The sequence below is a fragment of the Balearica regulorum genome, chromosome 3 (genome assembly GCF_011004875.1).
Source record: "Balearica regulorum gibbericeps isolate bBalReg1 chromosome 3, bBalReg1.pri, whole genome shotgun sequence".
In the NCBI taxonomy this organism is placed as follows: domain Eukaryota; kingdom Metazoa; phylum Chordata; class Aves; order Gruiformes; family Gruidae; genus Balearica; species Balearica regulorum.
In genome coordinates, this window is record NC_046186.1 from 55,506,330 (window position 1) to 55,532,738 (window position 26,409).

The 26,409-nt window shown below is 43.2% G+C and overlaps 1 protein-coding gene and 1 long non-coding RNA gene across 4 annotated transcripts in view; one reads left to right on the forward strand and one right to left on the reverse strand.

Moving 5' to 3' along the window:
* The first annotated feature begins 11,482 nt into the window (after positions 1–11,482).
* LOC142601272 (uncharacterized) lies at positions 11,483–13,427 on the forward strand. Its single transcript, XR_012834874.1, has 2 exons — positions 11,483–11,558; positions 12,170–13,427. It is a non-coding gene; the product is annotated as an uncharacterized LOC142601272 (long non-coding RNA).
* Positions 13,428–14,075: 648 nt separating this feature from the next.
* CEP85L (centrosomal protein 85L) overlaps positions 14,076–26,409 on the reverse strand; it is a 155,565-nt gene continuing 143,231 nt past the window's right edge. For all 3 annotated transcript variants that reach the window (XM_075747973.1, XM_075747972.1, XM_075747975.1), the window contains exons 10-13: positions 26,178–26,228; positions 20,494–20,601; positions 19,900–20,113; positions 14,076–18,546 (exon numbers count right to left, since the gene is read on the reverse strand). In XM_075747973.1, the coding sequence (XP_075604088.1) occupies positions 18,383–18,546; positions 19,900–20,113; positions 20,494–20,601; positions 26,178–26,228 (537 nt within the window). In that variant the 3' untranslated portion in view covers positions 14,076–18,382. The remainder of the gene's footprint in view (positions 18,547–19,899; positions 20,114–20,493; positions 20,602–26,177; positions 26,229–26,409) is intronic.

Here is a 26,409-nt window from a genome sequence, read left to right on the forward strand (position 1 = left end):
GGGATGGATTGTGGTTGGTGCCAAACATCTCTAGAAGCCACTGTACTTCCTTACGGAGAACTGAGGTGTGATCATTCCCCGCTATATGATAACCTAAGGTTTGGTAAAACGTGTAAACCCCTCGTGTCTCCCGTCTCCAGCCAACAGAAATTCCCAGTAGGAACAGGGCAGTTTTCCTTAAGAGCTGGTTTGGTGTCATTGTGAAGAAGCTTGATTCGGGTATCTCCCCTCTCCGTCGGCCGGTGCCGGACTCCAGCAGGAGCCAGGGAAGCGGCTGGGGGCAGATCAGCCTGGGCAGCTGCCCCCGCGTCTCCCCTCTCCGCTCTCAGGGTAAACAAGTTTGCAGCTGTTCCTGTGGAGGTAAATTAGGACCAAAGGCTGGGTTTAAATGCTTTTTTCCTTGTCTTTGCAAGACAAACAGAACAGCTAATGGAGGAATGGAGTTCCTTACCACATTAATAATGTAGCTGATGTGTCTATTGTTAGGGTAAATGTTGTTGGTGATTAAATAGTGACTGGTGATAAATCACTAATAAAGATAAATGCTCATACAAGACAAATGGTGATCCAAGTCCTTTTTTTCTTTCTGTAGAGTACAGGCATCCAAACAGTTTTGCTGAGTACTCAGGGAAAATTGCAGAGCAGAAATTAAACTTGAAGTCTGCAGAATCTCTTTTATTACTATTATTATTCCTAAAGATGTCTCTACAGCCATGTCTACGCTGCCGACAGAAAGGAGAGCAGAAATGCGTCTCTGCTCCCGAGGGCTGTGCTCTGAGCGTGCCTGCACTGCTCAGGGGTCGCCCCTGCTGATGGTATGAAGTAGAGCTTGGGAATAAAGCCGGCAGCTGAGCCGAAAGGCTGAGCCTTGTCCCTCTTTTACATAACGGTTCACTTACTGCTACCAGCCATTAGAATAATTGCTGAGGGCCATGGCAGGTAATTGGACAGGGAACTCAGTGCATGAATAGCAAATCATCTTTAAGGAAAGCAAAGGTACCTGAAGAGCCCCTCCGTGGGTTAAGGAGAGCAGCCCCAGGCTGCGGTGGGCTTGGAGCAGTCGGGGAGGGTCTGGGGGCTCCCAAACAGCATTCCGCCACAGGAAGGAGTGCTGGGGAATGCACTGGTCCAAGTTTATCATCCCATATCCAGGCTAGTTTGGCAACCATCCTGAGCATTTTCACTTTTTACTGTGTGGGGCCTTGCTCGGACGAGCACGGGAGTGAGAGCTTGGATAAGCAGCACAGATCTGCAACGAGAGCAAGAGAGAGATGGAAAACCATGGGCCAAGGGAGATATTTGTTGCATCACTGCTGCTTTCCAACATGTCCAGATGTGCAAGCTCCTTTTAAGAAGACTTCTTGACATCACTTTGGTGCTCTTTGTAGGTATCTGTTATACGAGGCACCATAATGAGCAGAGAAAGGTCATCTTAGAAAGGGACCTTCACATTGGGGCAAATTTGAAAGAGCCAGTGTGACAGCTGGTGGTCGCAGTGAGAGTTACCATGTCCCACCTGTGAGAGCTGTGGTGTCTCCCCTGGGTGATGGTGCCCCAGCTTCACTGTGCTCCTGCTCTGAAGCTCATCCTTCATTACACACCACTGAGCAGTGGAACAGGGTCCTATTCCAGAGGCTCATGGCTGACTCCAGCCAGCCCAATGTTCAAAGCTTTTTTCTGCCCAGTCAGAGGAGGGCTGTGTGTTCAAAAACGCCTCGTGGGAATCTCTGCATTCACATGTTCATCCTTAGTCTGGGATTTTCAAAACACCAGATTCATAACATCCATGAGCTGGGTTTTTAAATTTCAAGTTTTATTCTTGGAAATGGGTGTTTGCATTTTTTCTTTTTGCCTTTTTTCCCTTCCTCTCTCACAATGAGCTCATTTACAAGCGACAACTCCCTGAATGACAGGGGGAGTCTCAGGAAGGTCCCTCATGCTTTGAAGCTTTCCCTGAGCTGTAGTGAGGCACCCAGGCATGAGCAATCCTGACATGTACTGAATAGGTTATCTCTGCATTAGTGATGCTTTTGATGAAACTTCTCTAGCCTTTTCCCTTTCTCCCTTTAGAGAAAGAATAGGATCTGCTTGTTAGAAAGACTTTGATGGCATATACTGCCTGTGCTTTGAATGAGGGAGCTGTACTGCACAGGATTTTCTTGGCACAAACAGATAGTCTTAATTCCTCGGGTGAATTGACTTTATTTCCACTTGAATTCAATGTGGTATTTTATTAGCTGTGCTGTTGGATGATTTTGTCCAATCTAATTTTTGTTCGTTTTGCTTTAAAGAAGCTGTCTGCAATACTGATCCAAAGGGAGATACCAACAGCGTCCTGTTTCACTCTCCCCTTCATAATGATCTTGGTAGTTACAAATGCTACTAACAAATTAACATGAGTCATAAAGTCATGATAGTAATTTCTCCAGTTTTTCTTTTGCAGTAACTTGCTATTTCATTGCAGAGTAAGTTTTCTTCTTCCTGGTCAGTATTCCCATGCTTTTACCATTTTAACAAGCAATGGTACAAGCGTAGTCTGTGGTGATGACAGACTCCTCGCTGAGCAGCCCAGTGATGAGTGCTGGTGCTGAATGCTGAGCCAAAGGCATTCAAAAATACGAATCTCCATTCTGAAGATGTAATTCATCACTAGAAGAGCCAATAAGCCCTTCTATAGTTGTGATCCTCAAGGCTGCCCCTCTGTGAAGGAAAATCCATTACTTGAATGAAGCCTATGTTGCTTTCAGCCAGAGATGCTTGGATGTTTCTGAAACGAACTGTCACAGTGTCACCTTTTGCCTCTGCATACTGTAGTTGGAAAGGGTTGTGCTGTTGAATCTTCCTTAGAAGAAGGCCAGACAAATTATTCATTAGCTAGCAAAATGTCAAGTGAGTGGAAGAGCAATTGATGGTACAAGAAGAAGGTGTATGAGAGCAGGATGCACAGGGATTTCAGTCAGGATTGGCTTCGACACTTGCTTTCTGTTTGTTTTTGCCAGGTATGGCTGGCAAGAGTTCGCCCAGCTCCCTTCCCCTCTTCCCACTGCTCAAGCCAAACGGGGGTCAAGCATCCCTTCACCGCTCCCCTCAGCTCCCGCGGTGCAGTGGAGGAAACACAATGAACAGGCTGACGTGCACGCCGAGTGCCCTGTGCGCAGCCATGATGTATAACCAAGGAGGATCCACGGGAGGTGAGATGTTGTATGTGCACGCAGGCTTTGCTGCGCTCACTTCGCTTGCAAGGGTGCTGAGTGAGAGGAAGGTTGTTAGTACCTGGGAAAAGCATTACGAAGTGGTAATGAAGCCCTCTGAGTCATGGCTGAAGAATATTTTCACTGTGGCTGTTGGACTAAGATGAACGATGCCTCCTGCCCCTACCTGGGGACAAACCCCGGTCCAGCGTGCTGCTTCTGCGCTCGCCAGCGCGTGGGAACGTTTGCTGCCTCAGGTGCATCAGCAGCCGTTGGCACAGGGGGTGTGTAGGAAATCTAGCTTATACTGGAGAGAGAATCCTTCACCTGCCACAGTTAAAGACTGGTCCCTAAAATGGAGTAAGACACACAGGTAGAGGGCCTCCTGGTAGGCTGCCTGCTCCCAGGAGAGTGGGGTTAGGATCCCATGGAGTGGGGCTAAGATCCCACGCTGCTGGTGTTCATGTGTGAAGCAAGGGAACAAACTCAATTGCTTTTTTTTTTTTTTTTTTTTTTAAATCTGAAGGAAACTAAGAGCACTGTAAATACACCACTTGTGATCATTGTGATCCTGAGATCTATTCACTTAAACTAATCCTGTACATTTTGTTCTGTACATTTTGTCCTCATCAGTGCTGCAAATCTGTTTGCTTGGTCAGGAGTCTTCCTTGTGAAACTACCTTATTTCTGTAATCCTGATGTTCCTTCTCCTGGTTGCAAATGAGAGAGCGTAATCTGTCCACTGTTTGTCAAAGGATCAAACAGCTGTACCTGAGCTTTTGAAGTTTTTAATGATATTTTCTAGCTCATTTTCCACTTAACATTGCACATACACAGCCTGAAGCACTGACAGACCATTGATCATATGAGCAAGGGCGTTTCAATTAGGAGAATTAAATCACAGAGTAACGTTGGTGTGCAACAGCAGCCGCTGCCGCGGTGGTGCTCACCGCCCGTGTCCATGCCTGAGTGGCAAGTGGCACCAGAAGGTGCTGGGGTGGCTACCGGCACTGCAGGATGGGGAGGAAAAGGACCGGGGTCCAGCTGGGAAGGGGCGCTGGGAGCTGCTGCTCTGTAAATTCAGGGGCAGATGGACGGGAAGGGAGAGCAGCGAAGGCGGCGTCAGCTGCCTGCGGCGGGTGGGAGGCAAACCTCTGCTCCACACAGCTCCGCGATGTTGAATGATGCTCTCCCGTGGCGTTCACTTCCCGAGGGACCGTTTCCCAAAAAAGCCAGATGCCTGAGTGATGCGCTAGCTTTTTCCGCTCTCTTGGTCATTCCTCTGCAAGCACGTGAGGCAGCAACGCTCTGCTGCAATGCACGAGCACAGGGTGACAATCTCTAAAAAGCGGCTGAGGGATCCTAACATGGGGAATCCAGCAAACCCAGGGAATTCAAAGATTAACAGGTCGATCTGGTATTTGATGAAAGAAAACTTACGTTCTGTGCTAAGTCTGCAGAAGAAAGAGAGAAAAATAATTCAGGTCTTCCTGCAGTAGCCCCTGTGGATTCGGTGAAATCATGCTGTATGTAAATGAAATTAATAACCTTCTGGCTGAATTTGGCCATTTGGGTACTAGTCAGGAAACCTTTTTATACACACACACACACACCCCCACACACCCCCCATTGTATGAGGAATGGATATAGTTTTGTGCAGCTCAACTAATCTCAGTTCTGGGAGAGGGACAATTTTACTGGGTTACTGATTGCTGTGGGGTGGTAGGGGATTCAAGACAGGGGATGTAGTATCCTGGTTTTGTGGGTAGATTGAAAACCACTAATTTATTTTAGCATCTAGTTTCACATACGCAGTCTTCCATGTGAATGCCAACTAGTGGAGATTCTGGCTAGATCTTGTGGAAATTTTCATCCAGAGGTGTCAAGATGCTTTCCAAAGGAGCCTGTGCAATCTCCAATTGACATACACATACACCGAGGCGCTGAGATGGACCGGCTTGCCCAAAGCTGTCCAGTACACCCCAAACAGAACAGACAGCACTGCATTTCAGGATTTTGTGCCTATTTGGACATTTTTTTGCCTATTTTCTAGGACATGATGCCTCTGAAATATGTTTCAGACATGCAAGGTTGACTTCTTTTCTGTTTGCTTGTGTCAAGAAGAAACAAATTCTTCACTCTGTACACTGAAACATTTCAAAGTATTCAGAACTTGGATTTAGAATGTGTAAGGGAAGGGATAATTAATTTCTTTTTATTAGGTCAGTTTACATAATAGATATTTTTGCTTTAATTAAACTGAAACTGCATTGTGGTTTTGTAGTAATGTGCATATAAATAATAGTACTGCGGTGCTGTGATATTTTTAGCAAGTCTTTCTGGACATCTGTGTGAAGCCTTAAACCCAAGACACAGAAAGTGTCACTATGCTGCTTCATACTGCCTCTACCTCTCTCTCTCTTTTATCCCCATTTCAATCAGTCAAGACTGAATTGCCGCACGAACGGTTTGTCTCCGGATGTCCAAGGCAGAGCCAAGCTTTGACTACTTGCCATGCTCCTCTGGTGCAACCCATCTATCACTGGGTGAAGGCTTCTCCCCGTCCCTCTTCTCCCGCCGTGGAGACCGTACGGACCTTGCCAGCTCCTCTGTGCTGCCCTCGCTCTGTGTTTTGGGGTCCAGCCAGACTTCCCGTTCCTCGTCACATGGTATGAGGGACTTCTCTCAGACTGCTGTAGGTGACCATGGAGAAAGGTTAGGCTAAGCACTAACAAAGTGCAAATAATGCAAATCCTGTAGGGAACCAAGCTGCAAAGTGGGCTCTGTGTGTGGGGAGGTGCGGGGGGGGTGTGATTTTAACCATCACGTGATGTTTCAAAAGGACCCATGTAACAAGGTCATGACAAGCAGTCAAATGTGTTCTCGTGTCTGAAATCTGGGAGGGTACATTTCAGGAAAACACAGGCTTTGTTATCTGCTGTGTCTGATTCATTGTGAATTTATCCCCCTCGCTTACAGGTTAATAAACCGCAATTGAGTCATAACGGTGAGAATTACAGATGTAAAGAACTCTTCCTCTCAGAGTGGCAGAAAGCCCCGATGATGAGCTCTGTAACGCAGCTCTTGATAAAGACCCCCGTAAGTGTTCGGAGCGGTGAGATGGCGTGGCAGCGAACGCTTGATTTACTGCTTCCTTAATCACTCCACCGCAGGCTGGGGGAGAGAAGCAACAATTTCCCTTATTCCTGTATATTCAGCCCAGCAGGCTGAGCCGCGTGCTGCGAGCACCCCGCAGTGCCGGCTCTCAGTGCGAGCGAGGCTGAACTGGTGCTTAGCAATGGGAGATGACACCGGGGTTTGTTTTGCTCATTAAGTTGCCTCGTATACGCTAAGCACAACCCCTGTCTCTTAAAAGAAGGAAATAAAAGTTCCTTGGAGAAATGGAGTTGCTGCAAACGAATCGTTTCAGGAGGGCCCTACGACACAGTGTGCCTCCCTGCAAAGGTACGGAAAGGCTTTGCTCCGACGTTGAGCAGCTCGCTTGTCGGTACAGAAGAGCTAATGGACAGCTGGCAAAACGGGGAGGGAAAGGCGTATGTCGTAAGTACAGAGGTCACACATCCAGCCTCCACAGCCCTTTGGATTCAGTGGATTTTTTTACTTGCCACATGCTTAAGTTCTGAATAACTGTGAACTTTCAGAGTGGTTTTTTGGGGTCAAGTTGTTTGAAAGATGGGAAAAATCATGTCAGCATTATCACCTGCAAGATCTATTGAAGTCTTAACTTATTTAAATGAGCGAGCTAAATTATTGGAGCAATGTCTGCCACCCTCAGAGCTTGGGAAAGGCTCTTCCTTGTGAGTGAATGGAAGGTGTAAGCAAACAAGTTAACAGCAGCGCTAAACGCAGTTGTAGCTGGCAGAGATTAGTTCATCTTCCAGGTCTGGGAGCTGTTGACTGTAATATGGAGCAATGAAGACTCACCTCCACGGAGGAGGCTGAGGCTACGCGTTTAAACAAACTGGACACGCGCAAATCCTTGGGCCCTATGGGATGCACCCACAAGTGCTGAGGGAGCTGCCTCATGTCACTGCAAGGCCACTCTCGATAATCTTTGGACAGTCATGGCAAAGGGTCCTGAGCACTGGAAGAAAGCAAACGTCATTGGCATCTTCAAGATGGGCAAGAAGGAGGGATGCAGGGAACTACAGGCTGGTCACTCTCGCCTTGATCCCTGGGAAGGTGATGGAGCTGGAAACTGTTCCAAACGTATTAAAGACAAGAAAGTGATTAGGAGTAGTCAGCATGGAGTTATGAAGGGGAAATCAGGCATGACTACCTGATAGACCTCTACAACAAAATGATCTGCTCGGTGAAGAAGGGGAGAGCAATGGGTGACATCACCTTGCCTTTAGGAAGGCCTTCAGCACTGTCTCCTATAATATCCTCATGGACAGACTGATGAATTATGGATCCTATTGCCATTGTCGGTTAATTTGTCTGTAAGCCTGTAAGAGTGTAGTTCTTTGCTTATTTAGAAAATAGACCTCAATTTCTTTCCTGAACTAGATGTTCTTACTTTACGTGATCAAGGTCTTTGACTTATCCTTCGCTTTGTAAAGTTACCACTTGCAATGTATGTTACAAACAGTTGAGTTTGTTCCATTTGTGGAAATAGTAGAGGGGTTTGTTACCAATTTTAAGTTGTACAAACAAATCTACCAGGGCTTTAGAAAACTGTACATAAAATTGCAACACTCAAACGAGCCATTAATTCCCAACCCAAGACAGCTTTGACTCTTCCATTACCCAGCAAGTGGTCTCAGTCATAAAAGTATGTCCATACTGAGTGTAGCAATGCCTTAAATGCCTTGCTGTGAGCATGGGAACTGGCAAACCCAGCTCAGATGCCCACCAGAAGGGTTTCTGCCTCCTGCTATATGGAGCAAAAAGATGCCTAAGCTGATCCACAGGAAACACTAAGACAGCTGGGTACCTCCTGCCTCCGTCCCACACCAACCGGCTCCCAGAAAGGCTCCTGAGTAAGAGCAGGATTTGCAGCAGAAGTACCGTCCTGCACTCCCTTGGTCAAACGTCCCTCTAGACACAGCCAGCTGGCTTGCTCAAATTACCCCGAAACTTCTGAAAGTCGTGGGCAGGATGCCTCCTCTGAAATACATGCTTCTTCGGTAGCCGCATGGCGGCCTCTGACTCTCAGCAAGATGCTTTGCCCCCATTTTAATATGGTCTATCCTCTCACAATTAAGGTGTTCTCCTGGGAAGTAGCTGCTACGGGTTTGTACCCCCTCAGCTTCAGGAGAACTGAACCCAGGTTCCCCAGGGACAAGGGAAGGGCTTATTTCCCAGGCAGGAGGTTAGCACTGCTCCCCGGGTGCCCCCTCGCTTGCCCCAAACCAGCACAGCGACCGCCACACAGCGGGGCCAGGAGCAGCGCACTGAGATAACCTGCTCAAATGCATTCGTGCTGTAGCCCAGACACCAGCCCAGGGGTCCGTAAACGGCAGCAAGGGCACAAGGGTGCTTTTGGCAGGAGAGCAATAGTTTCTTTCTTTCGAACCTGCACCAGGAGCTGCTTTCCAGCCCTGCTGATGGACGCACTACACTGTGTGCACTTCCCGGGGGAAATAACAGTAGTTTGTTGGGCTTGGTTTGGTTGTTGGGGGTTATTTTTTTTCCAATTAAGAAAAGCCCTCAGTTAAAATTGCTGATTTCTTTTTGGCAGAGGAAGCATTTCTGCTTCAGACTCCAGAGCTGCTTGAAAGAGTTTAATTCCCAAATGAGGTATTTTAAGGCCAAAGTCTCCTTTTCTTTATGCAGGCTGGGATCAGTGATGAGCCTTGAGAAGGTCAAGGCAAAGTTTAGCCAATGACTTGGGGTTTTGTTTTTTTTTTTAAAAAAAGGATCAGTTTTGTATTTATTCTTACATTGTCAATACATTTTGGAGTCAGGCTGCGCATACATAGCTGCCTCGGATCCCTACGCTGTTAGCTGCTCTCTCAGCCATTTGGGGTAGTTTGTATGCTGACCTTCATAGTCACTGCAGCAGCACTTTGGGGAAGAGTTGGGACTTTTCAAAAACGCCAGCACTTTGAGAAAACAATTTTCTTTTTAAATTGGTGAAAATCTAGGTGTTTTCAGCTCCTCTCACCTCCAAGACACAAATGGATGTTTGAGATACCAGGGTCTGAGCAGACCATCGCTTTTGCGTAAATGCTTTGTAACATATCCCATGCTGAGCCGTGCCCAGGACCGGGAAGGTTGTTACCCAGCCCTGCCTGCCTGATTTCACCCCTCCACACCATTTGGGTTGGCTCCGTGCACGCAGCCACCCGCGCAGCGGCAGACCCAGGCTCTGAAGCTGCCCCTGGCCAGCAGCAGGATATACTCATTGGCTCTTCATGGTGGTAATTAATTTTTATGAATGAGGATTAGGGAAAGGGTGTTAGAAACAGATTGATTATAATCAGCTTTTAATTAAAATGTTGAAACCATAATTTAAACTAAAAATATCCTATTACTTATCTTTGCTATTTCACGGTCACTAAGGCAGTGGGTGATAATGTAGCTAATGATCTGATTGTCACCGGCTCGTATAATAAAGCGTGTCTGGGGGCTGATCAGATTATGCCATCAATCAAACCCCTTTGCAGCGCTCCCTCCCTCAGCAGAGCTCCCTGCAGGGGGGTGGATGCCTGCACCAGCTCCTTCCCAGCTGTAACCTTTATTTTCCCTCCCCAAAGTGATGGGCTCCCATGAGGGGGGCAGAAGTTAGGTTGCAAACTGCTGAAGTTTGATGATCTCCTGATCATTGTTATAATACTTGAGGGATGATGTTTCATGGCTTTAACCTGCCAGTAAATCATATTTATCAGATCCATTTTGTTAGGACAAGGGGTAAGGGGTTTAAGCTGAAGGAGGGTCGATTTAGATTAGATGTTAGGAAGAAATTCTTCCCTGTGAGGGTGGTGAGGCACTGGAACAGGTTGCCCAGAGAGGTTGTGGCTGCCCCATCCCTGGAAGTGTTCAAGGCCAGGTTGGATGGGGCTTTGGGCAACGTGGTCTAGTGGAGGGTTTCCCTGCCCATGGCAGGGGGGTTGGAACTAGATGATCTTTGAGGTCCCTTCCAACCCAAACCATTCTATGAGTCCGTGATTCTATGATCATAACAGTTACTGACCAAAGAAGGGTCCAGAAACTGGGTCCTGCCACCCAGACTCTGATGTAAAAAGGACAATAAGGACTTGTCTGGATTAATAGGAGGGTGAGGGCCAGCAATGTGCCAGGGTGTAGCTGAGCCTGCAGAGGAGAAAGCTCGGTTTGAAAATCCTGTGGGAGCTTTCAAGTGGCTGAACTGAATGAAGACGTGGGTGGGTGTGCGCAAGGTGTGAGGGTCACCAGGACACCTGAGTGGGGTTTTCAAGGACTGGAGTGGGGTGTAAGTGTTAGTCAGACTTGAGAGCCTGTCTCCCAGCTAGGATTTGTTTGCAGTGGGACAGAGGGTCTTCACCGGCCCTCTTGCCCCACTGCACAGCTGCCGCACAGCTTCAGACTTGCCCCAGGCGCCAGCATTGCTTTTGGGCCACCTTAAAACACGGGGCTCAAAGGCACCAACACAAGACCAGCTTCTTGAACAGCTCAAGTGTCTGTGCATTGGGGAAAGATGGATCATCTGAAAAAGTTCGTGTCATCACTCACTCTGATCAGAGCTCCCTACATCCCTGGAGCTGGATTCCCCCCAGTTAGCTGACAATAAATTAGGCATTGTCCAATTTAACCATTCTGAGATCAAAAATAGCAGAAGGTTAGAAAATGCATCAGTCTATTAAACCTTGTCATCTGAATCGCCTTTAGAAAGGCATGCTGTCCTGCTCTTCTGAACAGCCGTGTCTACGCAGACAACTAGGTGCTTCCTCCCTGTCCTCGCTCAGCCGCAAGCCCAGAGGTAACACACCTGATCCCTGCAGTTAGAAACACAAAACCAAACTAAAATGTCTGATTGCAGAGGCCTGCAAAATAATTTGGTAAATTAATGAAAGTGGATATGATGACAGAGAGTATAATGAGTCCTTGCTCCAATTACTGCATTAGCTTCAAGATCTCAGCCAAACTGATTTCTGTAATACGTCAGCTCCGCAACACGGGCATCATAAATACCAGCCGTGAAGAAAAGAATGGCAATTAATTTGTCATCAGGCAATCAATAGCAAAAGGAACGTTATAACCCATTCAAATGTAAAGATTAAAGGTTTATTTTTGCTAATAGTAAATCATTACAATTGATAAATATAAGGAACTGTTGTCTCATTACAGAAAGCGGTTGGTTGCAGATGCAGACATTTTGAACTACTTTTCTCTGCTGGCTGAGTACAACAGTCCTGGGAACAGGTAAGAGGGTAATTTGCCTTCACACACCGCCTCTTCCTCCCTGTGCTACCACAGGAGGGATAAAGTTTACATTTCTGTGATTGAAGCTACAGGCTGCAGCGCCTGTGCCACAGCTAGCCGAAATCCTTAATGAGCTGGACCTCGCTGGTGCTGGAAAGGGCAAGTCGGCTTCTCGAGAAAGCAGGAAAATCCAGCCTCTGGCTCAGCCCACACTGGAGCATTGTGGCCACTTTTGTGGCCGCAAGGCCGGGGTTCAGCTCCTGACCGCCCGAGGCAGAGCTCAGCCCTGGGAGCTGGGGCAGTGGGGAACCGGCCGAGCAGCAGCGGGGCTGTGAAATACTCTCCAGTTTGGCACCTGGGGCCACCACAAAGCTCAGTATGACCCCTTTGGTCTGGGAGGGGCATTTGGCACCTCCCTGGCAGTCAGGGACTACTTGTATTCTCAGTTTTTAACGCTGGGGAGACAATCTTTTTTTTTGATACTAAATTCTACTCTGTTTCCCCTCGAGGAGGAAGTTTTCAGTCCATCTTACCACAATTCACTCTCTCAGCAACAGATAGCATTCTTCTCAACCAGAACTTGACAATGGTTGCTTTTTTCCTTCTTCCAGGCAAATGCTTTCACAGGTACACAGACCAGTAAATCAGTTTTCTGGTCTATTAATACCCACGGGTTGCATTCTTCAGGGGAGCTGCCAAACTGCTCGTGAAAGAGCCCCGAAGCATTAGCTGAACCTATCAGGTTCCCCACGAACGGAGCAGGCTTCAACTCCAGGACTTGAAGCACGCCTTTACCTCCATGAAATTCAGACCTGCAACACCAAGAAAAGGAGAAAAGCAGCAGCCACCCCCCAAAGGGGGAGTAACTCACACAAAGTGGGAAGAGAAATATGCACATACTAAAATGTAATTAAGTATCGTCATTGATAGTATAGGCTTTCCCTTGCCACTTGGAAATTCTCCAAGTATACTGAACCCATTCATTTACAAAACAAACCCAGCCTCGTTAGCACATCCTGCAGAATTGCCTAATTTACATAATGTAGGCAATCTACTGCGGATTTAGCTGTTGCAAGTTGTCCTCATTCAAGATGCTGCTGTGTTATGTGCAGCGTTATTGTTTAAGGTTTCATTTTTAGCCACAGTTGGAGTTGTATTTTGTTTGTGGCATAAAAGCAACAGAACATTTTCTACCACTACTATTGTTAGCAGTGCTTTAATCATGATACTTTGAAACCTAAACCTGACTTCGAGCAGTTCCCAAAAGGTCACCCTCAGAAATCTTATGGAAAGTTGGCATCTGTGCAGCCCTTTACATACATTTATACAGGGCACAGAATGTTTGTAATTGAGTTAGAAGCCCATCATTCAACATTCAGTCACAAGGCTGGAGGAAAGCAAGTGATCTCTGCCATATATAATGCATTAGCTAATCAAAGCGAATTTCCCAGTGCCTTTGAAAAGGAGAGGTAGCGTAAACTTGTGTGCTCTGCCCGATGCAGAATACAGGGGAAGAGGGGAACACCACTCTACACACAAAGCTCATTCAGCACTTGATGCTCAGTCCAGGATCCAAGATTTCTCACAGGGAGCTGCTGGAAAAGGAACCATTTTTGGGTGACCCCACTTCCCTCAGTGCTTGTGAAGACTCCTGCTACGTTGACTAAGATCCTTAACCTTTGACTTTTCCTCAGACTGCGCTAACTTGACATGGAAGGGAAGTCAGCATTGCTCGGCTGTGTTGGACTATACTGACCTGCAGTACTTCACGCAGCAGGGATTTCTGACTGCCTTAACTACTGCTCGGCCTGGCCAGCCGTCCAGTTGTGCTTTCTAACTGAAGAATAATAATTAAAAACACCTTTCTGATCCTTTCTGTCCTTTCTGTCCTTTCTGATTGCCAGTGTTTTTCTTGGTACCGGACCCACTGCTGGTTTTGTTTCACCATCCAATTTTCTTTTTTTGCCCTATGAGACTGGCTTTAGGGCAACCACATGTTCCAACGCTGATGAATCTTTCACCAACTTTGAAACTAGCTGTCATAACTCCTGTCTACTATTTTGTGACAACTTCGGGGTTTTTCTTTTTTTTTAAAAGTCCTACCTGTGATATCTCCAATCAGCATCCAAGATGGATAAGAGGAGCATCTGCCTAAAAAAGCATGAGGGACTTCACAAGGAAGTCTGCTCTAAAATTCTTTCACTACACTGAAGTAATATTTTTGCTATCAAGGCCTTGATTTTTTTAAAAAAATTAAGGCCAGGAATAGAGCTCAGTCAGGTGGTATTCAGGCAGAACTACAGACCACTGAAGGGAAGCTGGGGTGGGTGTTGGGAAGATCTTTCACGATTCCTTTCTTGTCTTCTGCCCTTGGTCCAGCTTTGGTCACTTCTGTCACATGCCAGACACTGGACAAATGAGAAGCATGAAGAAATCACTTTTGTAACAAAATTTATTTTTGCTCTGTGGATACAAATCCCAAACATCAACAAACAAATTCCAGTGGAAAAATACCAGTCATTAACAATGAAAACTTTTATTATTATTTAATAAATAGAACTTTGGCATTCAAAATTCTAGCTGTAAACCCTACTTTAAAAAAAATTACAAAAAGAGGCAAGAACAACAAGCCTAAAGCTGAGCCAGCCAGTGGCTCCTTTACTTTTTACAATGAACACATTGTGATTAAGTCATGACAACTCTATTTACATATGAGGTATTCTGAGCAGTTCAAAAATTGAACTCAATTTACAAAACTACCAGTCTTTGGGGACTGATCCAGTACATATGTCAGCTGTGCTTTTAAAAGATAGCTCCAGATGCTCCTCCCCACTGAACTAATGATATACTGTAATTAATATACACAAAATAAACACATTATGATTTGAGTTTCCTGCTCACGCTTCATATTCAAAAAAGCTGCATACTACGACCAGCCTAACATTCAAAGTGTACACCCAGTACCTAGTTTAAGTACTTCTGTTTCTAGACGTTATGCGAGAGTTCTTACTACAAAAGCTTATAAAGAAAATATTGGCAGGTAAGAGGAAAACAAGGTGCAGTCGTCAGCATCCTAACAACTTATCTAAAGTTCAAGGGGAATATACACTTACTTCAGGCAAAAAAAGGCACAAAGGTATGCAGCTGCAGAATTAATATTGCTAATGAGCTACCAGAATATATCACCCCTTTAGATAATAGCCATTGATTTGTTTGCAGTCTAAGAATGCACATTAGTTCGGAAGATCTCTTCCCCACTCACGACAGAACTCATCACATCAATGAGAAGAGCTCGATTATACCTCCCTCCAACTCCACCTGCGTAACATCACCGGTAAGGACAAGGAAAACAGAAGCAAACAACGCCCATGCAGAGAGACTGCAGCGTGCTGTCGCTGCCCATGCTAGGGCAGCAGGTCGTGGAGGAAGGGGTTTCTTTTCTTTCTTTCTTTCCTTGTGCTCTTACCCTGCAAGAAAAATGTCCAAAAAAAAAAAGTTTGAAACAAAAGGCAGGCAGTGAGGGCAAAGGAAGGAAGGAAACCTTTTGAAGTGAAAAGGATGAAATATCAGCTCTTGTAATGACTTCACGGCCACCGGCAGTTTCGAGTGCTGGAGCCCGAGTGGGTGGTTACAGCAATCTCCACAATTTCACACAACTATCACGCCACAAAGCTGCACAGCGGAGGCTAGCAACCTAAATCACGTTTACACAACTGAGCTGCGTTACTTCTATATAGTAAATACATAGCATCATCTATAGCTTGTCCAAAGACAGTTACTTTCCAAGTCTTTTTCAAAATACATTCTTGAATACAGTAGTTACTGTAAATATCTTCTAAAGGACTGTATAAATTCAATCTGAAATGATACAAAAAAATTGCTGTACAAATTTGCTGACAGCCAGAACGGTACAGTATCCATTCATTAGTGATTGTTTTTCAGCCCTTGAGATTGTCTAACAGCTACAGCAAAAAGTTGTCATGACTAAATCTAAGCAATTCCAATGTTAACATTCATTAATCACCTCTGTATTAAATATGCTGAATAAGACCACACACACTACATTTTAACCAATTAAACAATCATGCATATCTTAGACAAAGCTTATTCCATTTAGAGGCATCCATAAACTGATGCATATATAGTAATTGCTACTACTACAACAGGCCAAATTTTAAGAAATCAAAGCAAAATACTGTATCACTGTAGACAGTCAATTGGTAGTCTGCATCTTTGGCTCATACATCCATCATTTACCTCCCTACTTTAATTTGACTGAGGCAGATAAACTCAGGGGGTTTTCTAAATCAAGTGCTTTAAAGTCAATATAAATATTACAGGTTCTGTAATAAAAATATTCAAATGCAAGATTACAGCATTGCAATCAAAGTATTACAAATAAAATGGGACCTCCTTCCTGAGGGACTTTCAACTAATACTTGAAGAGCATAAAAGCTCCTGAAGTGCTTTGCAAATATTAAATTACTGATCTCAACTTTGCAGTACAGTATCTCTGTTTAACAGGAGAGACAGTGGAGGCACACCAGCCAAGCGACCGGTTTAAAAGTTCACAGCAACTCAAAAAAAATCTGCTGCTCCTCCCTAATCACTCTAATAAACTCCTTGTTATTTCCACCAAATTTAGAAAAAAAATGTTGCTTGGTAATTTTTTATAGGTACAACATTTCCATCTAAGGAAATAATAATGTGCAACTTAGGTGTTTCCTCTCTCCCTAATACCTCTAGTTTATTATCTGAGAAGCTATTGTTGAATTCTGATGGGAGATAGATGCCACGAACTGGAGACTATTACTTCACTGCAGGGCCCAAACCAATGAACTACCCCAAAGGAACGAGCCGAGGCCCTCGTCACAAAAGCCAATGCTGTTAGAGGCACAGGAAACTGTGCGAGCCCGTTTGTGCAAAGATCCTTGTTTCAGTTTTGCACTAGTATAGAAGTACACCTTCAAGCCTACAGAAAGAGGAGAGAAATGTACACTAAAATGGCCTCGTTTTTTACCTTGAAGTAGAGACACAAGGCAATTTCACTTGAGATTTCATCTAGACACTGTTTTAGTGCTCACAGGAGCTGAACCAGTCACATTAATCTACCTGAAAACACCATGTAGCAATAATATAAATAGCAACACTATTTTTCACAAATTAGTCCACATGTAGGTTCAGAATAAAGAAGAATGTCAAATAAATAAGTCTGTAGAGCTAAAAAAAATTAAATCACTAAATTATAAAACCGACATTAACAGTAACTGTTTAATGATCAACAGAAAGCAAAACATCACCAAGTTAAAACTTGTAACCAGTCTACATTGCTATACCATTTTTTTTTCTACTAACATAAATATAATCAGAAAACTGAAGACACTAACACTTTTGCCATAAAAATGTTACCCTAGAATTTATTTGGTTCTAACCGCTACGCCTTCTGAGAGATTTCTGCTGTTATCCACACTACGGGTCAGCTGACTGACTTGCACCTTAGTCATTGGAAACTTTCTTTTAATACCATATATTTAACTGACGCTCATATATTTTCTTAAACCGTGTGATTTGAGAGTGGTTTTTCTCTTTGCAAGTTTTTGTTTCCTTCAGTTAACTACTATTTGACATCACACATAGCTGTGCAGCTAACTTGCAGTAATGTTCCAGGAAATTAGAAGCACTAATACATCATCTGCCCCATGGGAGTGAAACAGCACTGCCAAATGACACTCACTGAATAAACTATGGAACATGATCTTATTTTTTTAATGTAATTGCTTCCTACATAAATGGAGAAATCAAGAATTCCCAAACAACGTGGAAAATTTTGCAGTCCTCAGATAACGGAGTACTTAATACTGCTAAGTGGAAACATTCTGTTCTGAGCCCTGATTTTGCCAAGTGCCAAACACCCGTTTTGTAGGTCTGGTAAAAAACGGTTGAGGTGGTTCACAATGTCATCAGAAGCCTTCAGGGATGGACCACAGACCAGCCACATTTAAAATGGAGATGACCAAAGAGAAAAATAAGCATGGTACAAACAGTAAAAATACAGTCTATTTTGACAGCCACATACTACGCTGCAGCTTCATGCCTTCCAGCTTCTCTGGGTTTGTCATGGACTTGATATTATTGAAACTTCTTACAGCAATGTGAGAATGCTTAAAACAATTTGGTAGCACTGTATTTTATGGACTTCACCTGCATAAAGGAGTTAAAACTTGGTTTTCTTCCACTATTGGACAAACAAGCTGGGCATCCATTACTAAATATAACATCTTTCCTATATCAAATTTTTTAGGCAACTTGAAGAGCAAATACTTTTTGTAGTGCTCCAAGATTGTTCCAATTGCAATTCCTACAGCGAAGTGCAGTTGCAGAAGCCTCTGGCTTAATCACATACAGCTGTAGGTGCTTCGACCCTCTGCTCTAATTTCAGAACACAGATAATGCCATACAAACCCTTGATGAAGGAAAGGACTGAGTAGCAGCAGCACAGCTGTTTTGATGCTCCGATTCCAGAAACTAGGTGAAGTAATAAAATGAGCCCTAACGAAGGAAACAGAGTATCCAACTGAATCATTCTTCACAGCTTATTCCCACATTCAGTAGTTTGGAGAAAAGATTTCTTGTAGTTTGTACCACTCTGTTCAAACGATGACTCTCCCATCCCCACCAGACTCCCGAGATTAAATATGCACAATCCTCAGAGAGATGCACGTGCGGCGCTATTTGCAGTCTTCCAATATGGCTCCTCAATAGAAACGCAAAGACCTGTGACACAGCAGCATTTAATCAGTCATTTGCTACTACATGAAATGTTGTCATTGAGTAATGCAGTTGTCCCCCATGTCCTGAGCATAACGGTCCGACATTATAGTCCTTAACTCATCAATATCCTTTCGTAACTGACAAACGTCCAAGAGCTTCTTCGAAAGGGTTTCTGTGCTGTGGTAATTTTCATTCTCTTCAGCTGAACAGCTCAGCGCTACGAAAAACAACACCCAAGGTTAAAGCTCTAGAAACTGCACTTTATGAATACTTCAACTAGTCAGTTCCCCTTGAAAAAAGGGGTAGGTCACTTTAATTTACTTACATCAAGAGAATTCATGCTTTAGTATGATGAAAAGCCAACAAAATGTGGTACCATGTGAACTTAAAGTCAATTGAGAGTCCATCACTGCTTCTCTGAAAGACAGGCTTTTGTGTTTGCACCAAGATCCACACTTGCTAAAGTCCAATGGATCTCAACAGCAGTGAAAAAAACTGGCTAGAACAGCTGTTTTCGAGAGATTTTGGAGGTTTCTAGCCACTCAGAAAAGAGAGGTAGGAGGGCCTGGGAAATGAGGCCATGTGAGATAAGACAGTACTACAGATAAGCTGCACTATTCATTCTGCTGGCTGATGATGGTCTCATGGACTTTGAAACTGGCATACGCTGCACTCCCCAGTACTTCAGGGGGCTACAGCGCAGATGAGTCTATGTGGCGTGTAGTAGCTCTTGCTGCACAAGACTCTATACTGTTACCTTTCTGCCTTGCTGATGGTGCAGTTCAGCAACCAGTCTATCTGATTAATTCTAATTAACACCCAGAAAACAATAGAATAAGATATAATCAGGTCAAAAAAAAAAAGCAATTGTTTATTAAGCCTGTTAAAAGACCTAACACAAACTCACTATGCTGAAGCTTTGTCTGACTGGCTTTAGAGCGTGCTTCTCATCTTCTGGTTAAGTTTAACAGCTTAGTAAGTGCTGAAGACTAGATGTGCCTTTAACAGTACTGGAGATGGAGTTGCCTGGCACTAGGTTTATCTAATACACGCAGACACCCTCACCCCCAAACCATACATGCACATGTTCAAACAGTAGATGGATATTCCTACCACTTGACCCCAAGGGCTTTAAACCAAAAATATGTAATGTAGCCAGACCAGGCCTGCTTATGCCTCACCTCCCCCATGAGTTTATACGGCAGAATACATCTGACAGAAAAGCACCCATTAACCCTCAGAGTGACTGCAGTATGTCTCAGGAGGGACAGACACCTGGCTACACACCTTTCTCTTCTAGGGGGGTGAACATATCCATGACTGGGTCCACATGAAGAGCCAGCTACCTTCTCTCCTGACTTGGCAAGGGCCTGTGTAGCCATACTTAGCAGCCCAAGTGCACTAAAAGCCCAGCTTCTCCAGAGAGCTCCAGGAGTACGCTTCACGCACAACTGCTCCAGTTGCGTAGCAAGGGGGACGCTGGCCTGCCCAGCTGGCAAGTTCAAGCACCACTAGCTAAACTCCTCTGCATCAAAACACTATTAAACATTGGAATGACAACATCACTTACATCTGATTCCCAGTAGTAAGGAAAGGTTAGGCTCCTTGCCCTGAGCTCTCTGGGTAAGAATACTGCACAGTGCTTTCAAGTCAAACAAGCAATGAGACATTTCCTTGAACAACTGGTCTGCAATAGGCATCTTCTCAGATACTGGCTGCCTGGACTGTTCCACCTGCCATATCTGCTCCTTCAGGGAGGCATTCTCTTCCATCAGTCTTTGGTTCTTTGTGAAAAGTAAATAGGAAAAAGGGGAAAGTTAGTCTGCAGCATGCATTGTAGCAGAAAGCTTCCTGCTTCAAACCACAAACCATATAATTAAAAAGAATTAATTTCCATACTTGTAATCAGTATTTTTGTACCCCTCTAAAGAACGGCAGATAGTTTTACATGGCTATGTCATGTTACCATTGCTCAGCAGCCTTCACCCTTGAAGTTCTCACTTCCTGAGGTAGAGATGGTATCTATTATATATCTGAACAGCAGCCAGCACAGTCAAGTATACAATTAAGCTCATAAAGCCACACTATGAGATCTTATAATCATTCTATAAGGTTCTTCCCAGCTGGTGTGGTCAGAGATTGGGTTTTTGGAGTTTTTACTTACTTCAGAGAGAGTTTTATTTAACTGCTCTATATTCCTTTCTTTTTCTTCAAGCTCATTTTTCATCTTCTGAACTATTAGCTTTTCTTGCAAAAGCTTCTCTTGCATAGACTAAAATGAATGAAAACACAGGTAATGATTTAAAAATTTCATACTTTATATTAGCACTGACAAAAAAGACATCCTCGTTAAATTTCTAATTTTCAGTTATTTATTGTTTTTGTATTAGTTCTTAAATTTTTATTTTCTACCATGTTCACCTGGTAATATTAAACTGGACCCCAACAGCTCGCTCTATACTAACACAGCTATTCCAAATACCAGTGAAACCCTTTAAATAAGCAGTATCTGTTTAGAAACAAAAAGACTATATATATGCACAAAGTCTAAAATAACCATGCAATATTGCTTATTCTAGCCAAATAATTTCATTTGAAACAAGCAGCAGATTAATGACAGCTAAGCTTCAATTATACAATTCCAGGTTGTAACTGAACATTTTTTTTGGCCTCTACTTTCCACGAAGACCATGGCAGGGCTTGCTACAACCTTTCACAATACAGAATTCACCTCACCTTCTATACAGCTGAGAAGAAATCCTTTGACAGTTGATACAGAGCAGCAAGCTCCTTAAAACCATTCACATACAAGATAAGAACAGTCTATACAAGTCTACTGTGCTGAAAAAACAACTGAAGGCAAAAAAGTAACATTCATCATTTATAGTGTAATTTTAAACAGATATAATAATTACTATTTTCAGTAATGAAAACAGCAGTAAGTTTCTAGGATGCTGTTGTACTTAAGTAGTGGTGCTTTTCATGACTGACTGCCAGATCAGTCATAAGCAGCAACAAACAACTGCTGCAACACGGAATCAGCTGCTGTCAATTCTCCAGTTTTCACCTACAGATTTGAAATTGAGAAATCATGAGATATTTCCAAAATGGATTTTTTGGGGTGAATTCAGCATGACCGCAAGTGTCTTTGTTGTTAAAAGCACTCATATTTATTCCACTAGTTGGCTTTTAGATCTGTAGATATGTCTTTCAAGGTCATCTAGCAAAATTCAGAAATAGGAATATTCAAATCACCTATCTGAATACTAATAACAATGAATAGTGATTATATAAACTCCTGATGCTTTAAAACAGAGAGATCTTTTCAGCTTTCATCAAGAAAAAAAAAAATCCTCTTTTATGGTTAATGGTATTGCTCACAAATCCAATACTGTGCTAGCACAGTGCATATAAAGTGTCCTCTCATCCCTAGCTCAGCACGTTAATATGTAAAACCTGTTGCCCAATTCCAATTATAAGATGCAAATCCAATCTCATCATGCTCAAAATACAGCTGGAGCACTGGTGACAATGGTGCATGCCTTGGCACAGTTCTCATTGTAACCTTCCACAGAGTGGAACCAGAGACCATGATGGCAGGAGGAAAAGTTGCATTTCACAAACCGATGGCTCTCAATTTATGAAATGACACTGTCCCAGAAGAATGTGCTTTCTTGAATCTCTGTAGGAACAATCCTCATGATTCTTCTTCCAAAGCAGACAACCCTCACAAGGAATATGGTAACTTAAGTAAGATGCTATAGAAAGATCAAAGTCACTCTTTAGTAAAAGATATCTCTAAATTGCTGCACTATGACTCTGCAACCTTATTCAAAGACAGAAAAAAACCCCAAGCTCCCCACTCGCCAGAATCACAGCAAATTGCATCAAGCTATGTTGGTTTTGGGGTCTTAGGAAAACAATTTAGCTGTGTGAGTTGCTCCTAAGATGCATAAAGAGTGGAACCTCCAGAGTACCAGTACTGAAGATTGTAGCATATAGGAGGCTGCCACATACAGGCCTGCCCTTTACCATGTATGTGGCCTACTGAGCAGACGAGAAGCCATTTAATTGATTTGCCAGCTATAAGAATTATTAGTGCTGATGAAAAGGCAGGGAGTGATGAGAGACAAGGCAGGGCTGACACTGAGTGGAGTTTTCAATGGTCTGGCCGCTCGTGGGAGGTGTGCAGCCTTGACAAAATTTCCCAACGCATTCATTCAGCTCAACACTGCAGAAGCAGTGAGAAAAGCCAGTACTTTGTCATACCCTTTGCAAAACTGGAAAACAATGGTGCTAAAATTTACACACTTAATATGGACTAAAAAAAAAAATAATCCACATTTTATTTTCAAGTAAGTAATAACAATCAGCAGGCAGAACCCAGAAATGACTACTTGTTTTTAAAACGGTTTTCACAAACTTGACCTGCTTCTCAGTTCACCCACACCGTGTCCCTCCAAAGGAATTGCTGAAATAATGTGCATCCTAAAGATAAGCTGTGCAAGAAAGCACAGCTTCACACTCCAGTGGGAGGAAGGGGAGGAAGAAAGAGGGCCCTGCCCCACATCAAAGGAAACACCCTGGGCAGGGAGAGGGCAGGAAACAGCTCTGCTTTCAGGCATTTCCTTTGTCGTGCTTGCTGATGTGCTGAACTCGGAGTGGTGTTGAACCACCTTCTTTAGTTTTTTTTTAAAAATGTTGTGTACTGAGAAAAATCACAATATTGGGTCAGACTGAAGGTCCCTCTAGGTCTGTCTGTCTGCAGCCAAAGAGAAGATGCTTAGGGAGGAGGAGGAGGAGAACAGGGCAATATAGTGATAGCTGGTGCCCAAAATACCCTCCCAGCTTCCAAGTATCTTCAAATTTTAATAGTCTTTGATACACTTCTCTTCCATAAGCAAGCTCAGGGACACCAAAAGCCCCAGTTACAATACATGCATTAGTACTACCACTTACACGTTTCACATTTGTGTCAAGGCCAGACATTAAATGTTTGACTGTGCAGCCTTCCTGAGGGTGGGTAGGTGGTAGGGAAGACAAGTTCAGAAATACGACCTTCCCCAGTGTATTTTCATAACTATGTCTGCTATTAAATTTACATGACGGTGCAAACTACTCCAAAAAAATCCTTCTAGAATATTCCAAATAATGTGCACATGTTCAGCTTATGAGTTGCACCACTTAACGGGAATGACTAGAAGTGGAAATATGTGTTTATGTCTAAAAGATACCTAACATCTATCATTCTCTGCTACCCTAATCTTAAAGCTCAGAAAAAGCACAGGTGCTTACCAGCTTGGTTGAGCCCACAGTGCTATCTATGATTTCTCAGTGCTCATAGTGCTATGAGTCCTCTGTACTTCATCCTTACCTTTTCCATATGCTTTCCAAAGCTACAATTTGGTGTCATTACTCCCAGCCTGGCAGAGTTTGGGTTTATTTGGTTTATTGTGACTGACAGGACCGACAGATGTACTTTGGGTCACACAGGCATCGTACAATCTGACTTCTACTGTCTTTTTCGTATCAAAAATTGTTAATTTTGTGATATCTAAATTGATCATGTAGGTAAGGATTTTTTAAACATCACTCTGATCTATAATTTTTCTCTTTCTGAAGATGTACTATATATGCAGCATGACATCTTGTCAAGACCAACCAGAATTTTAATCCCTCACGCCCAGGAGAACAAATCAACCAAGCAAAACCATGCAAGGAAGATCAAAATCATTTCATCACAATTATGAGCAAATATTAACTAGTACTGCTTCATACACTGCTGCCTAAACCAGAATTTCTTTGTTTTCAGCTTGCAAGTTAAAAACAATGAACCGAAATACATTCTCAAGCATAAGTTTACAATGTGGCAGAAGACCGGGAATAAAATGAGATCATCTGAGCTGAAGATAAATTGTATCTCTGTGCTGATAAGGGTTTCAGTTTCTAATGAACTAATTTTCAATGCTTCCCAGGGAACAAATGTGTAAGGCGAGGGGAGATCAAGGATACAAAGAAGCTGCTGTAATCTACAAGTAATTTGAGGGCTAACACCATTTTCAAATCTTATTTTTTGTCCTTATATAAAATACCTTAGAAGAGGAAAAGTAAGAGAAGTCTTGGAGAACAGAACAGTACTCTGTTCACAGACTGTCACAACTACTCAGCATTTCCCAGTCTCAGCTCCCTAAAGTCCTTTCAGACTAAGCACACAAACCAGCCATTTGTATAAACGTGCACAAAGATCATTAGTCTCAAGATAAAGGTGGTGGAGAGAAAAAGATCAGAAAGTTAAGCACAACATATACACATAGTTTATATGTAAATATTTTTAAATAAACTACAAAAAAGGACAGAGAACCTCAGAAAGGTTATGGAGTTCAATTTGATTATTTTTTTTAATTATGAAATATCCAAAACTTCATTTGTCTGTGTCACAATGTTTGACTATAACAGGCTGTTCCATGAAAACATCTCAATTTGATAGATTTTGTCTCCTTCAAACCTATAGAAGCTTAAATGACTGATTTTGCTTTTCAGTTAACAGACATATGTTACGTTGCAACTTAAATTCCCCTACTGCTTCTCTACAGATGTATTTAATACATTATAATTTAATTAAGCAAAACTATGGTTGTCAGCAGGAATCGGGCCTGCTATTTACGTGTATGGTAGAGAAAGGAAGCAATTTAATGGTGGAAGACAACTTACTTTTAACAGCCACAAATAAGCAAACTTGGCACCAGTGTGCAAAGTGGAAATAATAAACTACCTTCTCTTAGCACGTGTTATGCAAGCAGTTCTGTGTCTCTTCTTTATCTGGATTCTAGCTCTTCTAGCTCCATAGAGTGCTCCCTTCCACTTTGGAAGGAGCAGGCATTCAGCTGATTGTTTACTACCATTTTGTTGTTCTTCCAAAACTAACACACACAGAGCCAAAGCAGAAGCACCTTCTTCATTCTCAAGGGACAGCCCTGTAACTTCAGTCTTTCTGGAGGGCAAGGAAGCAAAAAATGTGGAGACAAATGCCATTCTAGAAATAGAATGCAAAAACTAGAATTTATTGAATTTGTCTTCAGTATTTGCTGAAAACAGATGTCTGTCTTGTGGTTTTTTGTTTTTAAATGCTCAGCTTTTTCTAGGGCAGGTCACACCCTCTTCCCTATAACCTGTATAATATTTCGTTTTCTCCACAACAAACACTGGTCTCTAAGTACCTTTCAAGTGTCAGGAGCCTGATGTGTTAATCCGATCCACAAGCTGGCTCCTAGCTGACAGCCTCTGCTGTCTTGAAAAATCCTTGGCTCCAAGCTAGGTGCCCAAGATCCGCCAAGAGAGTTAAGATATGAGTGACATGTCAAAACCCTGTCGAACAGGGAGCTGCTTAAACGATGTGAAATGTGAAGTGGTATGGTTTAGCCAGGTACCTGTCTTTACGAAGGATCACAGCAGTGAAGCTCCTAATCAGTATCACTTTTTGTACTCTGGATGACCATCTGAACCCCAAAGTTAGATGGGAGGCTTCACTGTTCCTTACAGAGGCAGTCCTCACACTTGATAACAGGCAGTTCTGATATGACATCCACTAGATCAGCAGAATAAGGATGCTATATAGCAAGCTTTTCACTTTACGGTGAGTATTGGCAAAGTGCTAAGCCATAAAACATCAATAACGAATACACTATGACCCTGCAAGAAATACAAGGCAACTACAGGCCCTAAGATTAAGTTCCTGGCATTTCTACCTTTGCCTCCTATTTGAGAAGATAAAAGGATGAAATTAAATTTTAGTAATGTTACCTTTATGAACTAAAAATGGACAGAAAAAACCCAGAATATAGACCTTACCTGCATGTCCAAAATCAGTCCAGCTATCTGATTTTGCTGATTGTCTATGACCTGGAATATAAAATTGAGTAATTTAAAAGGCTTGAATCTCTTCAGATCCCTTTTTAAAAATCAGCTTATAGGTGTGTAGCCATAGGTTTTAAACAGAATCTTTGAAAATGTAAATGACAAGACAGAGTTTAACTCATTCGTGCAAAATAAATGTACTGAAAAGAAACAGGCTAGTACTGAA